Below are 26111 nucleotides of genomic sequence, written 5' to 3' on the forward strand. Positions count from 1 at the left end.
TGGTGCAGTCTTGGTTCACTGCAACCTCTGCCTCCTGGGTTCAAGGGATTCTCCTGCCTCAGCCTCCTGAGTAGCGGGGCTACAGGTGCACACCACCACACCTGGCTAATTTTTTTATTTTTTATTTTTTGGGATGGGGTTTCATTCTTGTTGCCCAGGCTGGAGTGCAATGGAGCAGTCCTGGCTCACTGCAACCTCTGCCTCCCGGATTCAAGATGTTCTCCTGCCTCAGACTACCGAGTAGCTGGGATTACAGGCATGTGCCACCACACCTGACCAATTTTGTTTTTTGTATTTTTGGTAGAGAAAGTGTTTCACCATGTTGGTGAGGCTGGTCTAGAACTCCTGACTTCAGGTGATCCACTCGCCTTGACCTCCCAAAGTGCTGGGATTACAGGTGTGAGCTACCACGCCCAGCCTAATTTTTGTATTTTTAGTAGAGATGGGGTTTCACCATGTTAGCCAGGCTGCTCTCAACCTCCTGACCTCAGGTAATCCACTTGCCTCAGCTCCCAAAGTACTGGGATTATAGGCATGAGCCACCATGCCTGACCAGCCATATTTTCAATAACCAAAACATACTACTCCACTTTTGAGAGCCCTGGACAGATAAACCAAATCTTACATAGTACCTGGCACATAATAAGCACCCAATTAATTTATAATAGAGAAATAGTTAATGAAAGGTTCACTCGGCCCAGGCATTCAGGGGAAGGTTTTGGAGCACGGGTGCCATGTTTATTTCATACTCTTGGCTAGCCCACACACTACCAGTACCAAGAATCGATGAAGTTGAGGGGCATGTTCACAAAAGAGAAGATGAAGCTCCTCCTTCAGGTCTGGAGCCCTGCTGATTCTGTCACTGAGAGATTCAAACTTACTTAACTGCCACGGAGAATCATGTATACCATTCTCAACTTTCAATTAGATGTTGCACTGTGGTCATCTCGCAGCTCTGGTTGGATCTCAGATTAGATTCCAGTCTATCTGTAATGTCCTCCTGGCAGAAGCAGCTGCCCTCGTGACTTTCAGCTGCTAGTTATTACTTTTTCATGACATTTCTCAAATGTTCATGATTATTTTCTCTATCTCCAGGAAAACCAAGGAAGAGAACAAGACAAATATCTTGTGTGAAGGCCACTAAGAAAAGTGATAAAAACAAGATCCTTTCATAACCACTCTTTTGCTTAACACAACTGAGCTAAAGTGGTTCTTTTTTAGATTAGCAAAGCAGTCTAAAATGTCATATTTCTTTTCATTAGTGTCATCTTACATAATAATCTGTCATCTTTGAAATCTCTCTGCCCCTTCTGTTCCCCCATATCAAGTTGGTTAAAAGTCCTGTTGATTCTCTCTCTATACTCATGTTGAGTCTGTCCTTTTTTCCTGACTTCAGAGCACCTGGTTCAGTCTTTGATAGGGTTTGCCTTACCTAATCTATTACAACCGTCTTCCGCCTCCATGTCTTTCCATAATCAAATACATGCTCCACATTGTAGCCAAGATTATGCTCCTAATGCTAGAATCTGATATTGTTACATCCATATTAGATAGACTTTTTTTAAAAAAGCTACCCGCAGCCATTATTTCAGGAAAGCACTCCTCCATCATCCTATCAATAATCCTGCTCAGTTCACTGGGTTTCAGGGACTAACCCCATCCCCACCCCAACCCTCCACCCCATCCCCCACATCCCCCAACACAGGCAGAGGATCCAGGCCATCTGCTGTGGGCCATGTGACTGGTCTGAGATTGAGAAACGAATCATGTGAATGGCCCCATATTGGCCAAGCAAAGTCCTCACTGGAGCCTTCTGCCAACACGGCCAAGAAAGGCACTCTCTTCCCAGTGACCACAGGCTCCAAGGACTGCAGAGGCTGAACCTGTCTGGTACACTCCCTCGGAGAACAAAGCCACACCAAGCCCAAAAGAGGTCAGAGAACATGAGAAGCCAGAAGAAGGAAGGGGCAAAGGATCTAGCAAAAGTAAAGACATCATTGGCATCCCTGACTCTGCCATGTTTCTGTCTTGGATTTCCCAGTTACGTGAGCAAATAAATGCTTTTTTTTCCTTGTAAACTATTCTGAATTGTCTTCTTGACACTTTTGTGTGCAAAAGCATCATAATGGATATAATCCCACTATTTAGAACTTTTAATAGTTTCTTACTTCCTATAGAAAAAACCCCAAACACCTTGGCTCAATATTCAAGTTCCTCAACAAAAGAGACCACCTTAGCTATTCAACTTTAAAACTCTCCCGTCCCAGCCTCAAGTAAGTCTTTCAGAATTTTTTTTTTTTTTTTTTTTTGAGATGGAGCCTCACTCTGTCACCCACGCTGGAGTGCAGTGGCGTGATCTTGGTTCACTGCCAGCTCCGCTTCCCGGGTTCACGCCATTCTCCTGCCTCAGCCTCCAGAGCAACAGGGACTACAGGTGCCCGCCACCACTCCCGGCGAATTTTTTGCATTTTTAGTAGAGATGGGGTTTCACCATGTTAGTCAGGATGGTCTCGATCTCCTGACCTCGTGATCTGCCCGCCTTGGCCTCCCAAAGTGCTGGGATTACAGGCGTGAGCCACCGCGCCTGGCCTGTCTTTCAGAAATATTAAAATAATAATCATAGAATCAATACCCTTTGCTGTAGCCACCGTAGACCCTTTGTTCAGAATACTTCCTGAATTGGAATTATTATTCTACTCTCTCCTTCACTACACTACTCAATCTTCTAGACCTGGCACATATTAAGCACGAATATCATACTTTACATTACAGCTTTCATATACACACATATTTCACCCTACCAGGACTCCTTACAGAAAAGGAATGCTCTTTCTAAAGTTTAATCTCTAGCACCTGACATCTGTTCTAAACAGCAGACACCCTACAAATGTTTGCAGCTCTGGTCAGAAATGAAAAACTAAGGATTGACAGCTATTAGACTCTCAATTCTTCTTTATATTAGTATTTCGCAAAAATTAAGCCTATCACCATACAACCCAGCAACTGCACACTCAGACATTTATCCCAGAGGAACAAATATACGTTCACACAGGAACTATATATGAAAATTTACAGAAGCTTTATCATAATTGCCCCAAACTGGAAACAACTCAGATGCCCTTCAATAAATGAATGGTTCAACAAAGTGCAGTGTATCCGTACAATGGAATATTACTCAGCAATAAAAAAGAACTATTAATACATGGAACAGCAAAAATAAACCTTGAGAAAATTACACTGATTGAAAAACAATGCCAATCCCAAAATGTTCTGTATTGTATAATTCCATTTAGATAATAATCTTGAAATGACAAAATTATAGAAATAGGGACTAGATTACTGATTGCCAGGGGTCAGACACAGGGTGCAAGGTGGGAAGTGAGGTACGTGCTTGTACAACATCACAAGGAATCCTTTTAGTGATAGAAATGTTCTGCATCTTGACTAAATTAATGCCCATATTTTGGTTGTGATATTAAAATTGTGTTTTGCAAGATGTTACACCTTTAGAGAAGACTGGGTAAGTGGTACACAGGAACTCTATATTATTTCTTACAGCCGCATGTAAATCTATAATTATCTCAAAATGAAAAGTTTAATTTTTATAAAAACTAACCATATATCAAATCTTAAACAAAAAAAAACCCAGATACTCGTTGCTAGAGCACCTCACAAATAAACATAGTTTCAAACAACAGATCTCACACTAATCAGCAATACAATAGGGTTTTGGTTACAAGAAGTGAATGACTCTCTCAAAAAGAGGTGAAGACAGTCATTCTGGCCAACATGAGAGAAGAGATTTCTTTACATAAGAAAGCTATTTTCAGAAAGTGGGATGGCAAAAGAAATTACAAATACTAACACAAGAACTGTCCCTGTCCAAAACACTGAGCTGGGTACCCCAAGTGATAGTCCATCTCTACAAGCTAGGGCTTCCATGAGGAGGAATAACAGCCTCTGTGAAATCTGATCTGTTTGCCATTTAGATCCATGTGACTCATGGAGGCTGGCTGCACTCACATCTAAAAATACAGGAAATCTGCAGCCTAAGCAAATTTGGCTCACAGACTCATGGGCTTTTGATTCAAATACTGCACATTTGGAGTCAGTGGTTTTATATTTGTATCAGCCAGTGGTAAACGGGGTTCTGCTGCTCAAGTGACAAGTATTCAGTTGAAATCTAGAAGCAAAGAGGATCAGAAGATTTATCTGCTTATATACATTTCAACTGAGAGTTACATGACACCTGCTCAGTATCAGGAACATGAACTCTGAGGTCCTCTGGAGCCCAGAATGATGCCTTTCCTTGGGCATTGGGTGTGTCTCACTAAATACCTGCCCCAAAAGAGAATGGAGGGAGTCATGAGCTATTAAAGACAGAGTAGGGTGTAGCGGTCACGTGAGTGACCAAGTACCACTTGGACCAGAAGCGCTGAACCTACACACAGAGAGGATGTGGTGTCTGGGCCCTGGCATTTTTTATTTTCTCCAGTCCTACTCAGAACCTTTCCCAGCAGCGCCTCAAGCCATGACAACTGACTGATAAGGCAGCTGACTTCTGGGTGACAGCTCATGGATATCCTGATTCCTTTGTCACAGTCTGTATCTACTCACAGACCTGGTGACTTCTCAGAGTGGGCCCCCCACCCAGGGACCGGCCTAGCAGAGCCCCTGCCGCACTCACCCATCAGGACACTCAGCAACTTCTGCACTCTGGAGTTGACCCCCACAATTCGATACAGCCCTTGCTCGTTGATCCCTGAGGAAAGAAACAGTGATGATTTAATTAGAGACACGTCAGAACACAAATCAGGCCAATCCAGCCAAGTGTACTTTTTTTTTTTTTCATTTTCTCAGTCCTCCTAAAAGCTGCTCTAATTAAAGTCCCTTGTCACTCAGCTCAGCTCTTAGCAAAGGAGTGGGATTTGGTACAGCTGTCTAGGATTTCACGGATGTGCTGCACACTTCAGCCCTCATGTTAGTTCAGTCATCAGAGGCGAAAGAAACTTTCCTTTTCTCTTGCCAAAGGCAGCATCTGAAGAGTTCTAAAAGACGCAAAATGTACACTTTTAAATATGTCATATTTAACCAGTTTTTAAAATTAAAATGCCAAAAATGACATGATTAAAAATCCATAAAACAGAAAAAGACACTGTATAACCTATTTTTACATATAAAATAAAAATATTGAAGTGTAAGACCATTTTTAATTTTAAGGAATGTTAGCCAAGACTGAGAAATTAGAAGATCCAGTCATTTATAACATAAATATTCTTTATCAAAAAAAGACCACCTTTATTTCATTCAACTGTACAATTAGACTAGTAAGGGTTTACTTTTAAATTCAACATCTAAACAAAGAATCAAAAACTAATCCACTGCAGTGTTTCTGTTCATTTAAATACATGGATTAGATCACCACTGTACCACTTACAAAAGAAGGCAATTTAGACCAGGTGACTTGAAACACTTTTTCTTCTGTTAGTCCCAGGCCCATCATATCTGACCCCACTCAAGTAACAGAGCTCCAGCTTCCTATTTTATTCCTCTGATGTTCATTCTTCAACCAGTAGCCAAAGTGAACTGTCTAAAGTGCAAATTAGTTCATATCACCTCTTCTCTTAAAACCCTCGAGTAGCTTCCCATTGCATTTAGAGCATAACCAAAACTACCTGGGATGGCCTATAAGGCCTATACTATTGAGCACTGACTACCTCTGATTGCGTCAATGACCACATGCATTCTGCTCCACACAGTGGCCTTCCTGTCACCTCAACGTGCCGAGCTCATGGCCCCACCTCATAGCCTTTGCTACAGCTGTTTCCTCTACCAGGACTAACCTTCTCCCAGAGCTTTTCATCATTCAGATCTCAGCTTCAATGCAACCGCTTCAATCTAACACAACCCACAATCAATACCACTGGTCATTCCCTTACCCTGATTTCTTTCTTTATAGCAGTTAACAATATCTGAAATTATCTTTTTTATTTGATTCTTTACTTGCTTTTTTCTGTTACATTCTCAATAGAATGCAAACAGTAATTGTGTCCTGTTCACCATTATATCCTCAGCCCCTGGATCAGTCTATGGTACACGATAATAAACAAAACATGAGTTTATACTCCATCAAGACCAGTATAAAATACTTAGGGGCCAAAACACAATCTTTCAGAAGAAATTCAGGAAAGGACCAACTCTGCAGTACTTTCAACAATACTTATCTATGTAGACACGGAATTAACGAATAAAAAAGAAGTGGTCTGGAATGATAGGATTTTACAGCTAAAGAGGACCTGTAAACTCATGTACATCATTCTGAATGATTCATGGACTAGAAGGCCCTGGTCAAAACCTAAGTGATGGGTCCCAAGTTACTCAGTGGCAGAAACTTGATTCGGTAACATGTCAGCTTGGGAGCTTGAAGAGTCTTGTTAAGTGTCTCTACTTCTATCCTTGTGCTTTCCTGGAACTTTACACAATCCCACCTCCCACTGGACAACTGTCAAATCCCAGAGAGTATGGGAAGTCTGTTCATCTCGGGTCACCATAAAGACGTATGCACACACACACACTGCAATAGGGAGATACCCACTGTTTTCAACTATTTATGCTAAAATGGCACCTAACTCATACTGTCCTTATATCTTCTTTGTGCTCAATGAAGACTTTCTTAGAAGTTAAAATACATCATTTCCATTTTCATTTTAGAGGGGGAAGAGGAACTTGTACACCTCTTCTCCTACTTATTGTATTTATTTTGTAGTTTTACATCAGAAAAATTTGTCCTCCTGAGCTACCAGTTTGCATTTACTACAGACTCTGTGAACAGTTTTAAATGATTAGGTTTCTTTCTTGATTTTGGCTGCTAAAACCAGAGAGATGAACAGGTGGCCCAGCTCAAGCAAGTATATGAACTTTACTGGGGAAAGAGATTTTTTTTTAGATTCGCTTTTGGCTCCATTTTTGCGCCTCTACCTTTAAACTCTGTACATTTCATTCTCGGTCTTTTCTTTTAAAATTAAAAAAACAAATTAAAACCCCTGTTGAAAATTAGGCTGTGCACAGTGGCTCACGCCTGTAACGTCAGCACTTTGAGAGGCCAAGGCAGGCAGATCACTTGAGGTCAGGAGTTCAAGACCAGCCTGGCCAACATGGTAAAACCATCTCTACTAAAAGTACAAAAATTAGCTGGGCCTGGTGGCGGGCACCTGTAATCCCAGTTACTCAGGAGGCTGAGGTAGGAGAATGGCTTGAATCTGGGAGGCCAAGGTTGCAGTGAGTGGAGACTGAGCCACTGCACTCCAGCCTAAGCAACAGAGCAAGACTTTGTCTCAAAAGAAAAAAGAAAAATTACCTTAGTAATGAACACTTCAAAAAAATTTAGAAACTACAGGTAAGGTAAATAGATGAGTCAAAGTGAGACAGTAAAAATCAGCAGAGAGCCACTGAGAACACAATGAAACCCGTACAATACGACCACTCCTCTCCCCACTGCTCCCAGAACAGGCTCATACTGAGCAGCTGCTTTGTAACTTGCATTTTTCACGTATTATAAATAATTTTTTAAATATCGTATGTCTGTAATCCCAGCACTTTGGGAGACCAAGGTGGGCAGATCACAAGGTCAGGAGATCAAGACCATCCAGGCCAACATGGTGAAACCCCGTCTCCACTAAAAATATAAAAACTTAGCTGGGCGTGGTGGCGTGTGCCTGTAATCCCAGCTACTCAGGAGGCTGAGGCAGGAGAATCCCTTGAACCAGGGAGTCGGAGGTTGCAGTGAGCCGAGACAGCGTCACTGCACTCCAGCCTGGGAACAGAACGAGACTCTGTCTTAAAAAAAAAAAAAAAAAAGCCGTATGTCAAAAAATCTATTTCCATTGCATTGTTAGTGATTCATAGTTTTTTACTACACAGACATACCATTGTTGATTTAACCTATTTTTTAGACATTTGGCCAGTTTACAATTTTGTACCTTAACATCACCACTGTGTAAACATCCTTATTGCTCAATCTGGCCCATATCCTTATTTCCTCAAGACCAATTCCCAGAAATGTCACCTACTTCTACTTTATATTCTCTGGATATATCTTACCTTTACAAGCTGCCGTAAGTCTTTGTTTAAGGGAGGTATAGGAGAAATAACTGCACATTTTAAAAAATGTTTCCATACATTACAACTGTTTTGGAAAAAATATCTTTTGACAGTATACATAAGGGTAGCTTTTTAAAATCTCTCTCTTCCCTTTACTTAATGCCTCACAGTCCTTATGAAAAAAAAGTGTGTATTTCTCAACTGGTAAGAGTTATGAATCCTGCTTTAAAAGAGAGAATTTCTTTCTACTACTTAAAAAGGGCTGGTAGGCTAAGAGGCTGTAGAGTAAATGAGATTCACATCTCTGACAATGGTTCAAATCAAATCCAGTGGAAAGATGGTTAATAGCTTTTCTCAGTGGTACAACAGACCAGCAAACTCAAAGCTCCAAACTGCTGGGACTGAGGAATCTCCTTTGAGGCAGTCTCTGAAGAAGGGATGGAGACCATCAGGGTGAACCAGCTTCCTTAATCTTAAAGTCCTGCTCCCACAGACCTGGGAAAGATCAATGTGAACATGGGCCTGACCCCTTCTCTCTACCTGGGTGGTCCCCAGGGACTAGCTCCCCAGAACATCTTGGGTTCACAGACCCCAAGATGTTTACCAGAGAACATTCAGGGTGTCTGTGAACTTAGACAGGAAAACAATTACATCTTTATCTTCACTAACCTACAACTGACATTAAGTATTTCCTTCCTTTATGGATGTAAGCAACAAATCACAGGAGCATTAGCGGTACCTGCAACTTGGTCAGAAATCACAGGTATTTCCATAACACATTACAATTATTATGGATATCTTGAAATATCACTGCTCCCAAATTATGTCGGTTATCAGACCCACCACTATCGCTTACAAACTGTTAACAAAGAAACTCATATATTATGATACCCTGTGTTTTTTAATATTTTAAAAACTGAATTCCAGTAACTGGTTTCTATAATCCTATGTATTTTAGATATTTAACACATTCTTCTGATCAGCCAAAGAAGTTGGTGACACAAAATCAGTTAGGACCTCCTGCTTGAGACCAACAGAACTTATGGAAATCCACTGACAATGGCACTTGGGGAGCTAATGAGTCACTTAAAGTCAGGAAACAGCAGGTAGCAGGTCTGACTCCTCACCAGATGCATGACCTTCTATGAGAACAATGCCATCTGTTAAACTACTTTACCTCTGGTTTCCACAGCATGGATGCATTTCCTGATTATGCTGAAGCCAATGCTGTCCAACTGCGCAGCTGAAAGAGCAAGAGAAGGGCAGTTAAGTTGCTAGCCATGGAAATCAACCTCAGGATAGGGCTTAACCAATCCAGGATGAATCAATCGCATGCTGTGGTCGCACATCCTTTTAATGTTTCCCAATAACAGTACAGGAATAACACCATAATAATAATAGCTGGCATTGACAGCTTTCCATATGCTAGGTATGGTTTTAAGTGCTTTGCATGTATTATCTCATATTAGCTCTCATAGTAACCTCAAGTTGTAGTAACCTGTAAAATTATCTTCAGTTTATAGGTGAAGAAACTGCAGCATAGGGTGATAGGAACCTTTACATTGTTTTGCTATTAACAGAAGCTGTAGAACTAATTACAGTCTCCTTCAAAAAGCACAAATTAAGTGGTCTATAAATGTTGGGTAAGTGCTTAAAATAGATTATTTCACTTGATCCCAGTAAGTCCTCCACATTGACATTATAATCAGCCCATATTACAGATGAAGTAACTGAGGCTTGGTAAAACTAAATATCTTGACTAAAGATGCAGAGCCAATACATGGAGAGCTGCTCCAGAGCTCATACCATCAAACTGCCTTAAATGTGGCCCTGAGTTTAGTATAATTCTGCTCAGGCGACTAGAAGAAAGGAAAAATAGAACAAAGAAAAAAAGAAGAAAAACGATCCAGAGGAAAATTAAAACAGCCAAGAACAATGACACTACCTAAGGAAGCAGCACGAAGGCAGTGGGGCCATCCTCCAGGGGGAAATGAGCAAGTGGCAACAGGGTTCTCACTCAGAAAATAAATGATCAACAGCAGCAACTTCTTCCACAGAAGAGAACCAGACAAGGCTGGAAACTTCTGACATGACAACAAGGCTGGAAATTCCCTAAAATTCACTCCCATGTTTTGGTTACCCAGTGATAATCTTTAAGAATGGGTTCATCTTTGACCTTGTTAGGACAGTGGGACAAGAGACTCTACCACTTAATGGTCAGAGTGGAAAAGAAAATGGCAGAAAGTAGAAAAGCAAGTATTTTATAGATGATTTGTGGTCATCTCAGGGAAAGTAATAAACTTGTAATATATGAGATGTGAGCAGAACTTGAACTCATCTTGGATCTAATCCAAATTGAATCTTTCTTTAATTCTTAGCATATATAGGTAAACTTAGATAAGATGAATATTTTCCTTTTTTATTTTTGTTTCTTTATTTCCATAGGTTATTGGAGAACAGGTGGTATTTGGTTACATGGGTTTTTTTTTTTTTTTTTTTTTTTTTTTTTTTTGAGACAAGGTCTTACTGTGTCGCCCAAGCTGAAGTACAGTGGCATGATCTTGGCTCACTGCAACCTTCGCCTCCTGGGTTCAAGCGAGTCTCCTGCCTCAGCCTCTCTAGTAGCTGGGATTACAGGCACCCACCACCACATCCGGCAAAGTTTTGTATTTTTAGTAGAGATGCAGTTTTACCATGTTGGCCAGGCTGGTCTTCAACTCCTGACCTGAGGTGATCCACTGGCCTCGGCCTCCCATAGTGCTGGGATTACAGGATTGAGCCACCACGCCTGGCCTACATAGGTAAGTTCTTTAGTGGTGACTTGTGAGATTCTGATGCACCTATCACCCGAGCAGTATACACAGCACCCTATTTGTAGTCTTTGCTCCTTACCTCATTCCCACCCTTTCCCCCGTGTCCCCAAAGTCCATTGTGTCATTCTGATGCCTTTGCGTCCTCATAGCTTAGCTCCCACTTATGAGTGAGAATATACAATGTTTGGTTTTCCATTCCTGAGTTACTTTACTTCGAATAAGAGTCTCCAATCTCATACAGGTAGCAGTGAATGCTATTAATTATTCCTTTTTATGACTGAGTAGTAATCCATCATATATATATATATATATATATCACAGTTCCTTTATCCACTTATTGACTGATAGGCATTTAGGCTGGTTTCACGTTTCTGCAATTGTCAGTTGTGCTGAAGATTTTAAAACATGTTTTTAATCCCTAAGAATTCCCAAAATCAAACTAAAAAAGAATGCTAATTCCTAAAACAACTCTTCCCAAACTGAAATATTAATAGTTCCTATACTTACATGCACAGTTACTGCTTAGTGATGCTTATTACAAACACACTCAGCCTCCAGGATAGTAGTAAAGTACCAGAAAAGAAACAGAAAAACAATGTTTTCCTCCCTGCAGATTACTTGCCATACAAATCATTCTTTTTATTCCCTTAAAATGGTAAGGAGCCTATTAACTCAATCCTTTGTTTTTCCCAGTATAAATAAAGTATTTGCTCTGCACATTGTGGCATCTCAAGATTTCTGATTACAGGCTGAAAGTCAAATCAAAATAATTCTTTCAAATAAAACTCAATTAACTCATGCAGCAGGCATTTTTCAAATTTAGTAACAACCTATAATACAGAGGCCAAATACCTGCTGGAATCCAGGGAAGGATTTAAAAAAAAATAACAGCTTTATTGGTATATAATTCATAAGTTTAATCATTTTAAGTGTACAATTCAGCAATTTCTAGAGTATTTACAAAGCTGTATATTAATCACCATTATCTAACTCCAGAACATTTTTGCCCTCCTCCCTACCCCAAAAACCCATACACATTAGCCATTTCTTCCCTTCTCCCAGCTGTGGGGAGAATTCCTTTTCTATGGATTTGCCTATTCTGAACACGTCACATAAATGGGAATCATACACTATGTGGTCTTTTATGTCTAGCTCCTTCTACTTAACATAATGTTTTCAAGCCTTAGCCATGTTGTAGCATCAGTACTTCATTTCTTTTTATGGTTAAATAATATTCCATGGTCCAGATATATCACATTTTATTTATCCATTCATCGGCCGATAGATATTTGGGCTAGTTCTACTTTTTTGCTGTTGTGAACAATGTTACTATGAACATCTGTGTACAAGTCTTTGTGTGAATTGGTATTTTCACTTCTCTTGAGATACACCTAAGAGTGGCATCGCTGGGTCACAGAATGACTCTATGCTTAACTTTTTGAGGAACTGCCAAACTGTTTTCTAAGCAGGTGCACCAGTTTTCATTCCCACCAGCATTGTATGAGGGTTCCAATTTCTCCTAATCCTTGCCAACATTTGTTATTGTCTTTTTTATTATAGCCATCCTAGTGGGTGTCAAGAGGTATCTCATTGTGGTTTTGATTTTTATTTCCCTAATGACTAATAATGTTGGGAATCTTTTCATGTGCAGGGAGGATTTTCATTCCTTTATACAGTAGTCACAATAGAGCCTACCGGATAGCATTTGTCAGATGGGGAATTACTTTTTGCGCTAAAGGAGTTTTCCAAAATGTTTATAACTACGATTCATTAGTTTGGTGAAGCCTTTTAGTTCTTCTTTTGAGAGGTGCTTAAGATCATCTTTTCATAGGAATGAGAATCGAAGAAGTCTGGGAGAGAAAGAATTGCCATTTTACACAGTGCTATGGGGAGCTGCAGACATGGATTCTGAACTTGGATGTTTTAAGAGTAGGCTTGTGAACATGGTCTTATTCTAGGCATCGACAAACTTCTGCCCCAGACAAAGGCTATTTCTTTACCCTCTGAATGTCGATAAAAGTTTTGAAAAATTGAAAATAACCTAGGATCTGACAGTGATGACCCCAGTGGTCAAAATGTACAAACATGTAAAGCCATCAGCCCAATTACTGGACATAACCCTCTAGAGGCAAATCAGTCCTTGAACCTTTTTTTGTGGCACTGTAGGAAGTGGATCCTTTTCTAGGTAAATAATATTTAATGGAAAAGAATAAAATGGACCCTGCCAAATACATCCAGAAAATAATCACAAATTTACCCACTATTACAATTACTTCTTTTGGGAAATGGCAAAGCAAACACCCCACATTCAATCTCTGAATAAATGTTCCTCCTTTGGTTTTCCCAATGTTAGAGATTCTCCAATTTGTTTTAAACCAGCAAACTCCTTTTCTTGGAATAAGTCTTACACAGATGTTATACATAAAGGTCTTACATATGATATGTGTAATCCAGTGTTTCTCAGTTTATCTTAGTTGTCTAAGTTCAAATGGATACAATATTTACATATTGCAAAGTCAAACATTATGAGTTCAAGATAACTCTGTTAGCCACTAATGTATTAAAATTGCATATTGATGATAATTATTTACAGTCTATAAACAGATAACGCTGTGTTAAGAAATGGAATCTCTTTCAAACAACAGTTTCCCCAACAAGGAATTCAAGAAACACAGGTTAGCAATGACTGCTTTAAACCTCTAAACTGGAACTAGTGTAAATTATCACACTGCCCACTGCCTGGGGACCCCCATCTCTGTCTCTTCTCTTTCACAAACACACATGTACACGCATGCACACAAACACACACACAGAGCTTGATTTCTACTCTCATCAACTTGAGTTTCCTGCTGACATCATGATTAGATTACTCATAATTAACAACTGTTTTATTATTTATCAAGGACCAAGTACCATAATGTGATAAGGACTATAGTGCACACATAACCAGATCATTAGTCCTGATCTCTGCCCAGCAGGGACATAATCTAAGTTAATTGAGATCTCCTAGTCTGAAAAGCAAATTCCCACTAAAAGGTTTAGAACAGTATCACTACCAAGCCGCGTTTGCTAACGACAGAAAAAGTGTGAGTGGCCCGCCAGATGGAGGCGGCTGTCCTTAATCCCCTCAAGCAGGTGATTCAGCTCTTTCACGGAGCCAAGGCTCAGAAAAGGTCAGGGATTTATTAGCAATTTCTGTATCCTTATAATCTCCAGCAATAATCTCTCATTAAATATCTACTAGGCTTGCATTAGTCCCTTAATTTGACTTGTGATGAGTTGTCGCAGGACCTGTGGCTCCCAGGCCCAACATCTACCATCCTGCAGTTGAGGCTTCGGCTGGTTTACTTCCCTCCCTCAGCCTCAGGTTCAGCTCTGCTCAGTGTACACAAGAGGCCGCCCAAACTGTTGTCTCATCATGAATCCTGGCAGAGCCTGCACCAAATATCCAGGTTGGCCTCCCAGGTTAGAAATGTGCCATCCTCTTAACTTTCATTTCAACCTTTGAAGCCTTGTTGCTTTGTCTCCTTTCAGACAAAGAAGCATGCTAGGGTAGCAAAGCCCATTTTCTCAAAGTTCTCTGGAGAACATGTGAACACAGGAGAGGTGGGTTTATGCTCAGTAACCTTGAAGAATCTTAGGGAAAACCACAGAAGCGGGAAGAGGATGCCTTGGGCTATCATGCCTAGGATATGAACCCCGGGAGGAGGGAGGCAGGTTACATCCAGAGACTAGCTGTCTTACTGTAAAGGGATTAAAAGAACAACTATAAGGTATAATCATACACTATAAGGTATAATCAAATTATTTTCTTGTCTAAAAGGTGGAGGCTTGAATCGCTTGAATCCAAGAGGCAGAGACTGCAGTGAGCCAAGATTGTGCCACTGCACTCCAGCCTGGGCAAGACTCTATCTGAAAAAATAAAAATAAATAAAAGGAGGAGGCTGGTGGGCCAGGGAGACAGACCTGGATTATAGCATAACTGCCACTGCTATACAACCATAAGGTCACCATCATGCCCTGAAGCTTTTGGGACCTCACCTGAGATACTTTTCCCTGGCTCTTCCCAGGTATTAAAAAAAAAAAAAAAAAAAATGAGGTGCGTAGGTGGTGGGAAAAGTATAACAAAATCACAAGTATCACCCCGGGCACCACTCCTACTTCTTACCTCCTATATCCAAATTATCACCAAGTCCCTCAGTTGTATCTTCTAATGCCCCTCAATTTTGTCCAAGTTTCTCCATCATCACCATCACCACCCTGGTCCCCACCTCAATCATCTGCTGCCAGGATGACTGCATTAACCTCCTGGCTGGTCTTCTTACACTTCTTGTTCCTGTCTGCCCTCTATATTGCAGCCCCCATGGTCTTGACAAAATCAGAGCATATCACCTCCCTGCAGCACCTCACTGCCCTTGGGAGAATAACCCCAATCCTTACTTGTTCACAAAGCTCTGTGTGAGTGAGCCCTGCCTGGCCCTCCAGCTTCTTCAGGGGCCACTGCCCCAGCTCTGAGCACCTAGCCACACTGGCCGTCTTTCAAGAACATTCAACTGACCATGCTTTCTTCCCACCACAGACTGTGGATTTCGCATGGGAGCCCTTTGGCTCCCAACTCAAGCGTGCCTTCCTCAAGAAACTCACCCAGACCAGACCTTCCCACCTAGGTTAAAGCCTCGATTGTGCACTCGGATACAGGACCATCAGCCTCTCTCAGACTATGATGCACCACTGTAAGTTTACATTGATATGTGGGATTCTGCGAAAAATGTCTACCAAACTAGAATACATATTCATGAGGGCGATGGTCCAGGTATATTTACTTCACTGGCTACTACAGCTCTCTCTTTCACCATCAACTATAGGACTGGCTATGAACTGGAAGTGTGCGCATGCGCATGTCATTTTTCATTTTGGATACACGAATAGGTAAATTAGTGAATGAATGGTAGAGAGAGCTGGCCTAAGGGCAGTGTGTCAAAATGACCTTTCAATTTCAACTGATATAAACCCTATGAGAGTAGATGAGTCCTTTTAACCTTTGGTCCTCCGCTTTCTCATTTTTTTGTGTGATGATATAAAGGTTAAAGAAAGAAATGAATAGGCTGATCTAACCACTTCCTTCCTTCCTGTATCAATACAGGCATACCACTGGGCCCAAGAGAAAGGAAGAACAAAAGTGGCACAAGTCAAGCCATGAAACATAGGAGGCGAAAGCAAGTTTAGGTTTTCCTGGACACTTTTAGACCTTTTGCATTTTGTCCATCAAGGCATTATCATCATTGAGCTGCATGTGGTGTGAAGCTGGGGCCAAGAGGAGGGCTTCTCCGTTTTACACTAACTTGGCCATCTAAATGAGGGTCAAGAGGGGCCTGAGGCCTGAGGGTCAAGAGAGCCCCTGGAAAACACAAGTATTCTCTGCTAGAGCTTCATGCTACCCATGAGATCTGACTCCTCAGGCTCAAGAGTCCCTCTTCTGAAAATCACTGACCTGCTGTTGCTCAACTCCAACCTTCAGTATTCAGAAAACCAAGAAATCTGGCAAGAAGTGGCCAAATCACCCAATCTAAATAGAAGAAAACTTTCCATACTATAAGTCAACTGATGGACACATATATATAGTCTATAAAAACAGCACACTAGGACATGTCCCCAAACTACCCTACACCTGCATCCCTGGAATTCTAACCAAACCCTGGGGGGAGAAATCCTCATCCAAAGGAGAGGAGCTAATCTACTGAATTAGCCTCAGCATGAACTAGAAAGAGTTACTGTCCCTAAAGCTGATATTCAACAGGTTTTTCCTTGACTGAAATTTTTCCCCAGGAAACTGATTCAATTTTCCTTTGATTAAAAAGAAAAACACAAAACCAAACCTTTTTTGTTGGAGAAATGGAAATTTGCTGGAAGCACTGTAGGTTATGCATAAAAACAAGAGGATTGAGGTTGAGCACCCTGGCGCTCTACTGTAATCTCAGCACTTCAGGAGGATAAGGCGAGAAGATCGCCTGAGGCCAGGGGTTTGAGACCAGCCTGGGCAACATGGTGAGACCTCATCTCCACAAAAAGGTTAAAAAAAATTTGCTGGGCATGGTGGCATAAACCTGTGGCCCTAGCTACTCAAGAAGCTGAGACAGGATGATGGCTTGAGTCCACGAGGTTGAGGTTACAATGAGCTATGATCGTGCCACTGCACTGCAGCCTGAGCAACAGAGTGCCTTAACAGAGGTTAAGAGCAACCTGCCTCTTAAAAAACAAAAACAAAAACAAAAAAACTGAGAAGTAAAGGATTTCTAACACAGATGGATGGATGGATACAGGAAATTGTCGAGGTGCTGTGAGCAGACCACTTCAGGGGCATGTTCTCATCACAGAAATTTACTCAATTTTCCAATGTGATTTGCTCTTTAGAGAGTCTGGTTGGTCTCCCTCATTCTGAATTTAATCAATTTCAGCACCCTTAAAAGCCACTGAGAAAACCACCCACATTGAAATGAACGTAAATTCCACCTGAAGAATAATTTTCAATTGTCACACACACAGAGGAAGACCAGAAGGGCTTGCGTGTTTTCCCCTAATCATATGAAGCCCCAGAGTTGCCAGGGCTCCCTGGGCTATGGCCCCTGGAAAGCTGTCCTCATGGTGACAGCTCTCAGAAGCTTCAGTGGGGCCCAGGAAAGGTGGCCAACTGATTCTTAATTATCCAGGTGTGCATTCTCTATTGTGGGGGTTACCCACATCCAATTTTTCATCCCAGATCAGCACTCCAAGGAACCCCATGCACCATCCCACTCCACTGCCTCCTGTGCCCCACACCAGACTATTCTCTGGTCCCTGGCTGGTATGTTCAGGGAGCATGAACTAACTTTAATACTAACTAAAGTCACACAGACAGAAGTGTATGTAGTGGAAACTGAATGAGCTATAAAGCCAGACAGACCTGGATGAGAACCCTGCCTCAGCCACCTCTGGCTGAATATGACCTTAGCTTCACCTTTTTGAGGCTCACCTTCCTCATTTGTATAATGGGGGTAACCCAACAGGATGCTATGAGGGTCAAACGAAATGTATAGCAACTGGGATTTACTTGGTATTCAATAAATGATCATTACCAATATTACCTAGTATTACCAAATATTAGGATGTTACTATATCCTCATATTTGAATGAAAAACCTTCCAGTTGACGAAATACTTCCCATATTCAAGTTCATGTTATCTTTATGATAATCCCATGGGGTAAGTGTTGCTACTCTTCTTACTCATAACTACTATGTTTTCACACTAATGAGTGTAATGAGGGATAATACATTACAGTTTATAAAATAAATTAATAAACTATAGTTTATTTGATTTTCCCAATATCTCTGCTAAGTTTTTATGATGAGGAAAGCCAGACTCATGTTAAGTGGTAACAACAGCAATGATAACCATGGCTAGCACTTTCTGAGCACAGACTACATTGCTCTGAGCTACAGGTGCATCATTTTCTTATCATCATCATCATCCCTATTTTGTAGAAAGGAAACCTATGCTTAGGCAGGTTAAGGAATTTCTGTAAGATTATAGCATTAGCGAGTAGTGGAACCAAGATTTTATTTAACTCAGTCTGACTCTTGGGCTCATCCTCTTCTACTCTTTGCTTTCTGCTGGAGATAGTCAGAAAGGAACTGGGAGCTGGGGATCAAGTGTTGTGGATCCTGCCATTTCTATTCCAGTGGCAGCTCTCAACTCCAGTGAACAACAGTGCACTTGTAGAAATGCAGATTTTGGGCCCTCTCCCGGCAATTATCCATCAGTACATGCGAGAAACCCACTTGGAAAAACATTGTAGTATATACTAAGCAATTAAAATGATTACCACCAAAAACAAACAAAAATGACTTACTTTAGTCAATTGCCAGTATCTATACCACATTTCCTGTTGGACAACAACTATTTGCCAGTGCTGTGCATCTTAATGTGGAATGCTGGATTGTGCCACTTTGGTATATGGGATGATTCCAAGAGGTTCACAAATCACAAACATTTCTCAGTTATACATTTATTTTAATGAATATTAGAAGTCTACTGATTTATCACACATAGCATAATATATTTCTTTTTTAAATAAACTGAGGTAAAAAAGGAATGAATTGGTTTAAAACCAGTAAGAAAATTAATAATAAAAGTAGTATATATATATTTAAAAAGTCTGGATTAAGAAAATGTGGCACATATACACCATGGAATACTATGCAGCCATAAAAAAGGATGAGTTTGCATCCTTTGTAGGGACATGGATGCAGCTGGAAACCATCATTCTTAGCAAACTATCACAAGAACAGAAAACCAAACACCGCATGTTCTCACTCATAGGTGGGAACTGAACAATGAGATCACTTGGACTCGGGAAGGGGAACATCACACACCGGGGCCTATCATGGGGAGGGGGGAGGGGGGAGGGATTGCATTGGGAGTTATACCTGATGTAAATGACGAGTTGATGGTGCTGACGAGTTGCTGGGTGCAGCACACCAACATGGCACAAGTATACATATGTAACAAACCTGCACGTTATGCACATATACCCTAGAACTTAAAATACAATAATAAAAAAAAAAAATTCTCACAATTAAAAAAAAAAAGTTAAGACCCTGTAGGATATTACATTTAATATGGAAAAAATTGCAATTTTGTGGGAAGAAGGTCTTTTAGATGTTACCATCACTGAATAAAACATTTAAAACTGAAAAAAAAAAAAAAGTCAGCCAGGTGTGGTGGCTCACACCCAGAATCCCAGCACTTTGGGAGGCTGAAGCAGGTGGTAGATCACTTGAGGTCAGGAATTCAAGACCAGCCTGGCCAACATGGTGAAACCCTGTCTCTACTTAAAAAAAAAAAAAAATTAGCTGGGCGTAGTGCAGGTGCCTGTAATCCCAACTACTTGGGAGGCTGAGGCAGGAGAATCGCTTGAACCAGGAAGGTAAAGGTTGCAGTGAGCCGAGATTGTACGACTGCATTGTAGCTTGGGTGACAGAGTGAGACTCCATCTCAAAAAAAAAAAAAAAAAAAAAAAAAAATCATGAAGGTGACAGAAATAATAAATTGGGGAGCTCAAGTCCTAATGTGTCCCCGAACAGGCACTATGTTCAAACTGGCTGAAAGAATGAGATGGGAGAGGACCATATTCTACCTGTAAGATATTCTTTTCCAGTAAGGTTATCCTTGATCTTTGCTTTCTCTCATACCCTATATCCAATTCACACACCACATCCAATCCATTAGCCAATCCTGTCACTAATAACTTAAAAACATATCCAGAATCTAACTACTCTTCATATCCATTGCTAATACCTTGATCAAAGCTGCCATCATCCTTTGCTTGGACTGCCTGTAGCAGACTCCCAACTGCTTCAATTTCTCCCCTCCACCCTCGCACAGTTTATTCCCCACCAGCAGCCAGAGTCATCTTTTAAAAACATATGTCAGCTTATGTCATGCACCTGATCACAACTCTCCAGTGACTTCTCTTCACACTAAGAATGCAGTCTTATCTCCTGACCTCACATGGTCTAGCCCCATCCTACCTGACCACTCACACCCAGGGCCTTCTCCCATCCGGGCACCACTGTCCTTCCTGATATTCCTAGACACGAGTAGCTCACGTCACCTCAGGGTCTCTGCACATGTTGTTCACTCCATCAACAACACCCATCTACCCACTCTTGACACGCTTCCCTCCCTCCCTTTGTTCAGGTTTCTTCTCAAATGTCACCTCTTTAGAGAGACCTTTCCTGCTCTAGGTATCTAAAATCACTCCCCTCTCCTTTATCATCTATCCACCGGTCCTTATTTTTGCAGAGTACTCATCCCCACCAGAAATTATACCTTTGTCTACTTGTTTACTCTTTGTTGTCGATTTCTTTTCATTGTATATGCTCCCTAAGAGCAGAGACAATCTGCCCTGTTCATGCCTAATCTCAATAAATATTTCCTGAAAGAATAAATACAATCCATGTTTTCACCAGCTGAAACACCAGGAGCCGACAGGCCAAAAGTCCCCATGTTCCAGGAGCCTCGAATAGTGACAGGTGGCTGCATATACTGGTACCTTCTAGAGTTCAGGGCCCCTGCAGTTGGAAGCATGAGACAAACAGGTTTGACAGAGATTTCATTCATACCCTGACCTCAAAGCAAGAATACTGCTAGTCAGAATATTCTTCCCTAGCCTACCAGATACAAAGGCATCTTTTTTTTTTTCATTGTTTCTTGAAAACAAACACACAGAAAAATAAGCTGAAAGAGACATACGGTAAAGTAAAATAGGTAGCAGGAACAGAAACAAAAATCTCTGCCTGGATGGGAATAAACCTACAAGCTCTCAGCCATAGTTAAGGGAGGCTCTAAAGACTGTTTCAATTCTTGGCAAAAGACAGGCATCCAAGGTGACAGCACGTGGGTTCTTGCATAGCACAGGCTGAGGACTATACTTCTGCCTGGCATGGAAGGAGTGTTTCTTTGTGGGTTTCTACTCCTGCAATCTCCTAGTCCACCTTAAAATTCCAAATCAGAATAGCAGCGAAAGAGCAAGGCTTAATGCACACTGCAGTAACACCAACCAGCTTAATCAGGACCATTTGTCTCCTACATGGGGATCTGGACATCCTGAGAATGAATTACACAGTGGCCTCAATTCCCTTCTGCCTTGAGGCCCGGTGGTTTTGCACTGATTTCTCAACCGAAAGAGATCATCACCAGCTTTCTGAGGGTGGAAGTGTTTCAAACAGAGAACCAACTGCCTCTGCCCATCAAGGTCACTTTCCCACCTTTACCTATCTGTCCTCTTACCTCGAAATGCTCTAAGAACAATTTGTTGGTCACAGTAAACTCTGAGGCAGGCAAGCGCAGGGAAATAGAGAGCATTCAGAATCAAAAGCCTAAGATTTGAGCCCTGGTGTCTCCACAAACTGCCTGTGTAAGTTGTGCATACTTCACCTCTCTGACCCATTCCCCTCACATATAAGATGCAGGTGTTGCGAAAATCAAATAAGGCAATGCCTGGAGGAACTTTAAACAGACCATCCAGCGCCATGCTTTTACATAAATGGGTTCTGGCTTCGGATAATGATGACATTATTGGTAATAAGAAGAATAAAGGGCAACATTTAATCATTGCTGATAATACCAGGCACCACTGAGCAAAGGATGTCCATCCTTATCTCATCTATTCTTCCAAAAAAACCCAAGACTTAATTATTAAAACTATTCCCAACTTCAGACAAAGAAACTGAGGCCTGGAGAAATTAATTTCTCAAAATCACACACTCAGTAATTCTTGAGGCTGGGATTTCAAACCACGTGTGGAGTACTCCAGAGCTAACACTTCTAAGCACTACTCTACCCTTTGCTCAGTCTTACATGCTGAATGTGAGCTGCAGGCTCTGACAACTCTGATCAGTGCAGGGAGTGACCAAGTTTGCCCTCAGAATGAAGTCTCAGTTCTCACATCTGTAAATGGGGTCAATAATAGCATTTAGCTCATAGGATTCTTAGAAGGATGAAATGACATCACATATATCAAGCAGTGAACACGTTGCCCACTCCACAGTATGTACTCAATAAACATTAACCACAATAACTAGAAGCCTGTACTCGGTGGCAGTGGGGGAAATCTTTTAGTCTCTGTCTCAATAACCCCTTGCACTGGGCTTTAGGGGTTAAAGATGTAGCCAGGGGCCTGCTCACTGTCTCTTGGCTGAAGCCCAAACTGGGATGCCAACGGGTGGCTCACACCTGCTCGGGCTGCAGCCTGCTGTCAGTACAGAGCCCACGTCACTGAGGGAAAGGGGAATATTAGGCCATGGCAAAGGCATACACTGGCTGCATCTGCCAGTCTAAAGCTAGCTGAGAGAGAGGGTGGATTTGTTAAGTGTCTTTTAGGACAAGCAGAAAGGCTTCTGACTATCCAGGCAAGTCCAAGGAGTACCACCACCAGTCCTAGCTTTGGGGGCCAGGGTCTCATCAAACAAAATAGCTGGGAACCCAAATAATAAAATTTCTGCAAAAACGAGCTGTTCTTGCCCCTTCTTCTCTCTCCAGCCCCCTGCCCTCCAAGCCAGGGCTATTCTAGAGCTGGGGTATTACAGCTCAACTAAATATAATTCAAGCTCAATGCACCACAGCAACTGTGTTGCACAGGCAACTCATAATGAAAAGTGAGGTGTAGAAAGTCAGCACCTAGGGAGAACTAGAATTATATTACCTCGCCTGACTGTGGCTCAGAAGATGAAAGTGGTGGCCACGGAAACTGCATGCACAGGAGAAGGGAGAAAGGGGAAAGAAAAAGGATGTGGGGAGGAGGGCTGGAAGGAATGCAGGCGAGGGAGGGAGAGAGAGTGTCTGTCCTCTATCAGCTCAGACCTGGCAGGCCTGGAGAGAAAGCTGGAGGGGATGCTGCACTCAGCTGACTGCCTCGTGGGCCAGTGCACAGGAGGCCAGGCCACTGTGCCCATTAATGCCTTCCAGCCTTCTCAGGTTTAAAAGGGGAAATGTTCTATTTATAAGCCACCGACCAGTAGAGACCTGGCAGCCTCTGGATGGCTCTGATCCCAAAAGGATCCTGGTTACCGGTGGCTGCCTCCTCCTGCCTCTCAACTGTGGGTGTTCTAACAGCAAAAGGCCAAAGGTGACTAGAAGCAAAAGAAAAAAAAATCCTCTTTTCTGCCCTCTGCTGCTTTCATGAGACGGTGGATTTTTGGTAATGGCTGAAGGCTTTAGAAGCCTTTTAAAAACAGTGGCCCAGGCGATCCCATCAAGGCTTTCCCTACAGTTTTCAAGCCTAAATCTCCTTTTCTGTTTTACAGATCAAGGGAAGCTAAAGCACAGAGATGAAGGAAATGTACAATCAGAGGCACAACAACGGGAAACAGAGCAATGGTAATGATGTCCCTCCCCATCTCCTCTCCTGGTTCTCAATCTTGTCCTCAAAAACAAGGCAAACCTGAATATAACACCATCAGGGAGTTTGCTCTGAATGAAGGCCCAAAGAAGAATGAGTGGATGTACAGAAACAACATATAAAGCGTTATGGTGTGTTGCCCTGTGGGAGAGAGGTGGGCCAGGCTAAGGGTCTGACCCTGGGGAAGCCAGTCAGTGAAATGTGTGACCCTTGTGCACCCAGCACTGTGCACAGGTGTTTGAGGAACCACCAAGGGCTCTAATGAGGTGGTGCACTAAGAGGGAATATGGGATGGCCCCTCAGTCACAAAGAACTAGAGGGGTTAGATGTTGGAGTCAGATGATGAAATTCCTTCCAGTCCCTCTGGGTGGACCACATATGAACAGGACGGCAGAACAGATCAAAGATTTCAAGCATATGAAGAGTCACCGGAAAAAAATGACCCTGGTGATCACGCAGGCTAGGGTCTGAGTATGAGCTTCACTATTTCTCAGCTGTGCTCCCTTGACCTCTTTAAGCCTGTGAGCTCCTTTGAAAACTCAGTTGTCGTGAACAGCATTTGTGCAAATGGCAGCCCATCGTGTGACACTTTCATGCTCCCTGTCAAAACCGCATGCCATCCTATTTAGACTAATTTTAAAAACTTAACCTTGTGTTAAGCTAAGGGTTAATAAACTACAGTCCCTGGGCCAAATTTCCCATTGCCTGTTTTGTAAACAAAGTTTTACTGGAAAACACCCACATCTGCTCATTTCCATATTGTCTATGACTGCTTTCACACTACCATAGCAGAGTTGAATAGTCCTATAAAAATAAAAATATTTACTATCCAGCTCTTTACTAAGAAAGTGGACCCCTGTGCTAAGCAATAACATTTATAAAATCAGGGGATTGGCCTGGTGCAGTGGCTCATGCTTGTAATCGCAACATTTTGGGAGGACGAGGTAGGCGGATCACCTGAGGTCGGGAGTTCACGACCAGCCTGGCCAACATGGTGAAACCCCATCTCTACTAAAAATAAAAAAAATTAGCCAGGCACGGTGGCAGGCACCTGTAATCCCAGCTACTAGGGAGGCTGAGGCAGGAGAATTGCCTGAGCCCTGGAGGCGGGGGTTGCAGTGAGCCGAGATCACACCACTGCACTCCAGCCTGGGCAACAAGAGCGAAACTGTCTCAAAAAAATAAATAAAATAAAAAATGAAATAAAATAAAATAAAATTAGGGGATTTAAGAGTACTTACATTCCCCGCAATACACATTAAAATAAATATAGAAATCTAAATGGTAATTTAAAATATACTCTCTCAAATGACCTAGAGTACCACCAGCAGTGTGCATACCCCACTTTGAGAGATACAGGAACGAGGATTAAATGAACACTCATAAAGCACCAAGACTGAGAAACAGTAGCAGGTTGTCTTCCTCCCTTCAAGAGCAGTGTTACCAATCCAGCTGGCTTTAACTTTCCAGTGGCCTTTTCCTTTTGTAGTGGGAGTAACTGGCCTGGCCAGAAGATAAGAGTAATAATCAAGAGTAATTAGGCACTTACCAACTAATGTGCAAATATTAATGTGCCGAACTTTCATCCTCACAATCAATTTATGAAGTAGGGGTATTATTATCCCCATTTTACAGAAGAGGAAATGGAAGCTTAGAGAGGCGCAGCACCTGTCCCATGTTCTACACCCAGGATGCTATTCTACACCAGCCACACTTTAATCCTCCATGCAAACCCTCTCTCTAATCCATGTGGCCGAATCTACACAAAGAGAATGATCTGAGATATGTACAAAGGCTAATGTACAAGACCAATAGCTGATGAAATTAACAACTTTTGAAGCTATTATGAATAACATAGGCCAAGGTTGTTCATAATACCAAAAACCTGGAAAGAACGTTAGTCTAACAATGGTAAATGGTTCAACATATTAAGATATAGTCCTATGACAGAATATTAAACAATCATGACAGATGATACTTCTAAACATTTCATGACATCAGAAAATGTCTGTAATTTTTTAAAGCAGAATACAACAAGTATATTCAATGTAATGCCAGTTAAATTAAAATTCATACCAACATTAACAAAATACAAACAAGACATCATTTAAAAAAGGTAAAAAGGAAATATCTCTGGGAATAATATTACCAATGAGTTCTGACTGAATGTTTCAAAATATTTTGCTGTATTTCTGTAATATTCTACAATGAGTTCCTATTTCCTTCTTTAATCACTGCTCTTCTCCCTACCTCCCAGTG

The 26111-nt window shown here is 41.6% G+C and overlaps 1 protein-coding gene across 7 annotated transcripts in view; it reads right to left on the reverse strand.

Annotated features, from left to right (window-relative positions):
* ARHGAP26 (Rho GTPase activating protein 26) overlaps positions 1-26111 on the reverse strand; it is a 469263-nt gene that overhangs the window by 187783 nt on the left and 255369 nt on the right. For all 7 annotated transcript variants that reach the window (XR_003309454.2, XR_003309455.2, XR_003309456.1 and 4 more), the window contains 2 exons: positions 9278-9343; positions 4688-4762 (listed from right to left, as the gene is read on the reverse strand). Coding sequence is in view for 4 of the 7 variants with exons in the window: in XM_023187730.2 (XP_023043498.1) it covers positions 4688-4762; positions 9278-9343 (141 nt within the window). In the remaining 3 variants the exon portion in view is untranslated. The remainder of the gene's footprint in view (positions 1-4687; positions 4763-9277; positions 9344-26111) is intronic.

Source organism: Piliocolobus tephrosceles, chromosome 4, assembly GCF_002776525.5.
Source record: "Piliocolobus tephrosceles isolate RC106 chromosome 4, ASM277652v3, whole genome shotgun sequence".
Taxonomy (NCBI): domain Eukaryota; kingdom Metazoa; phylum Chordata; class Mammalia; order Primates; family Cercopithecidae; genus Piliocolobus; species Piliocolobus tephrosceles.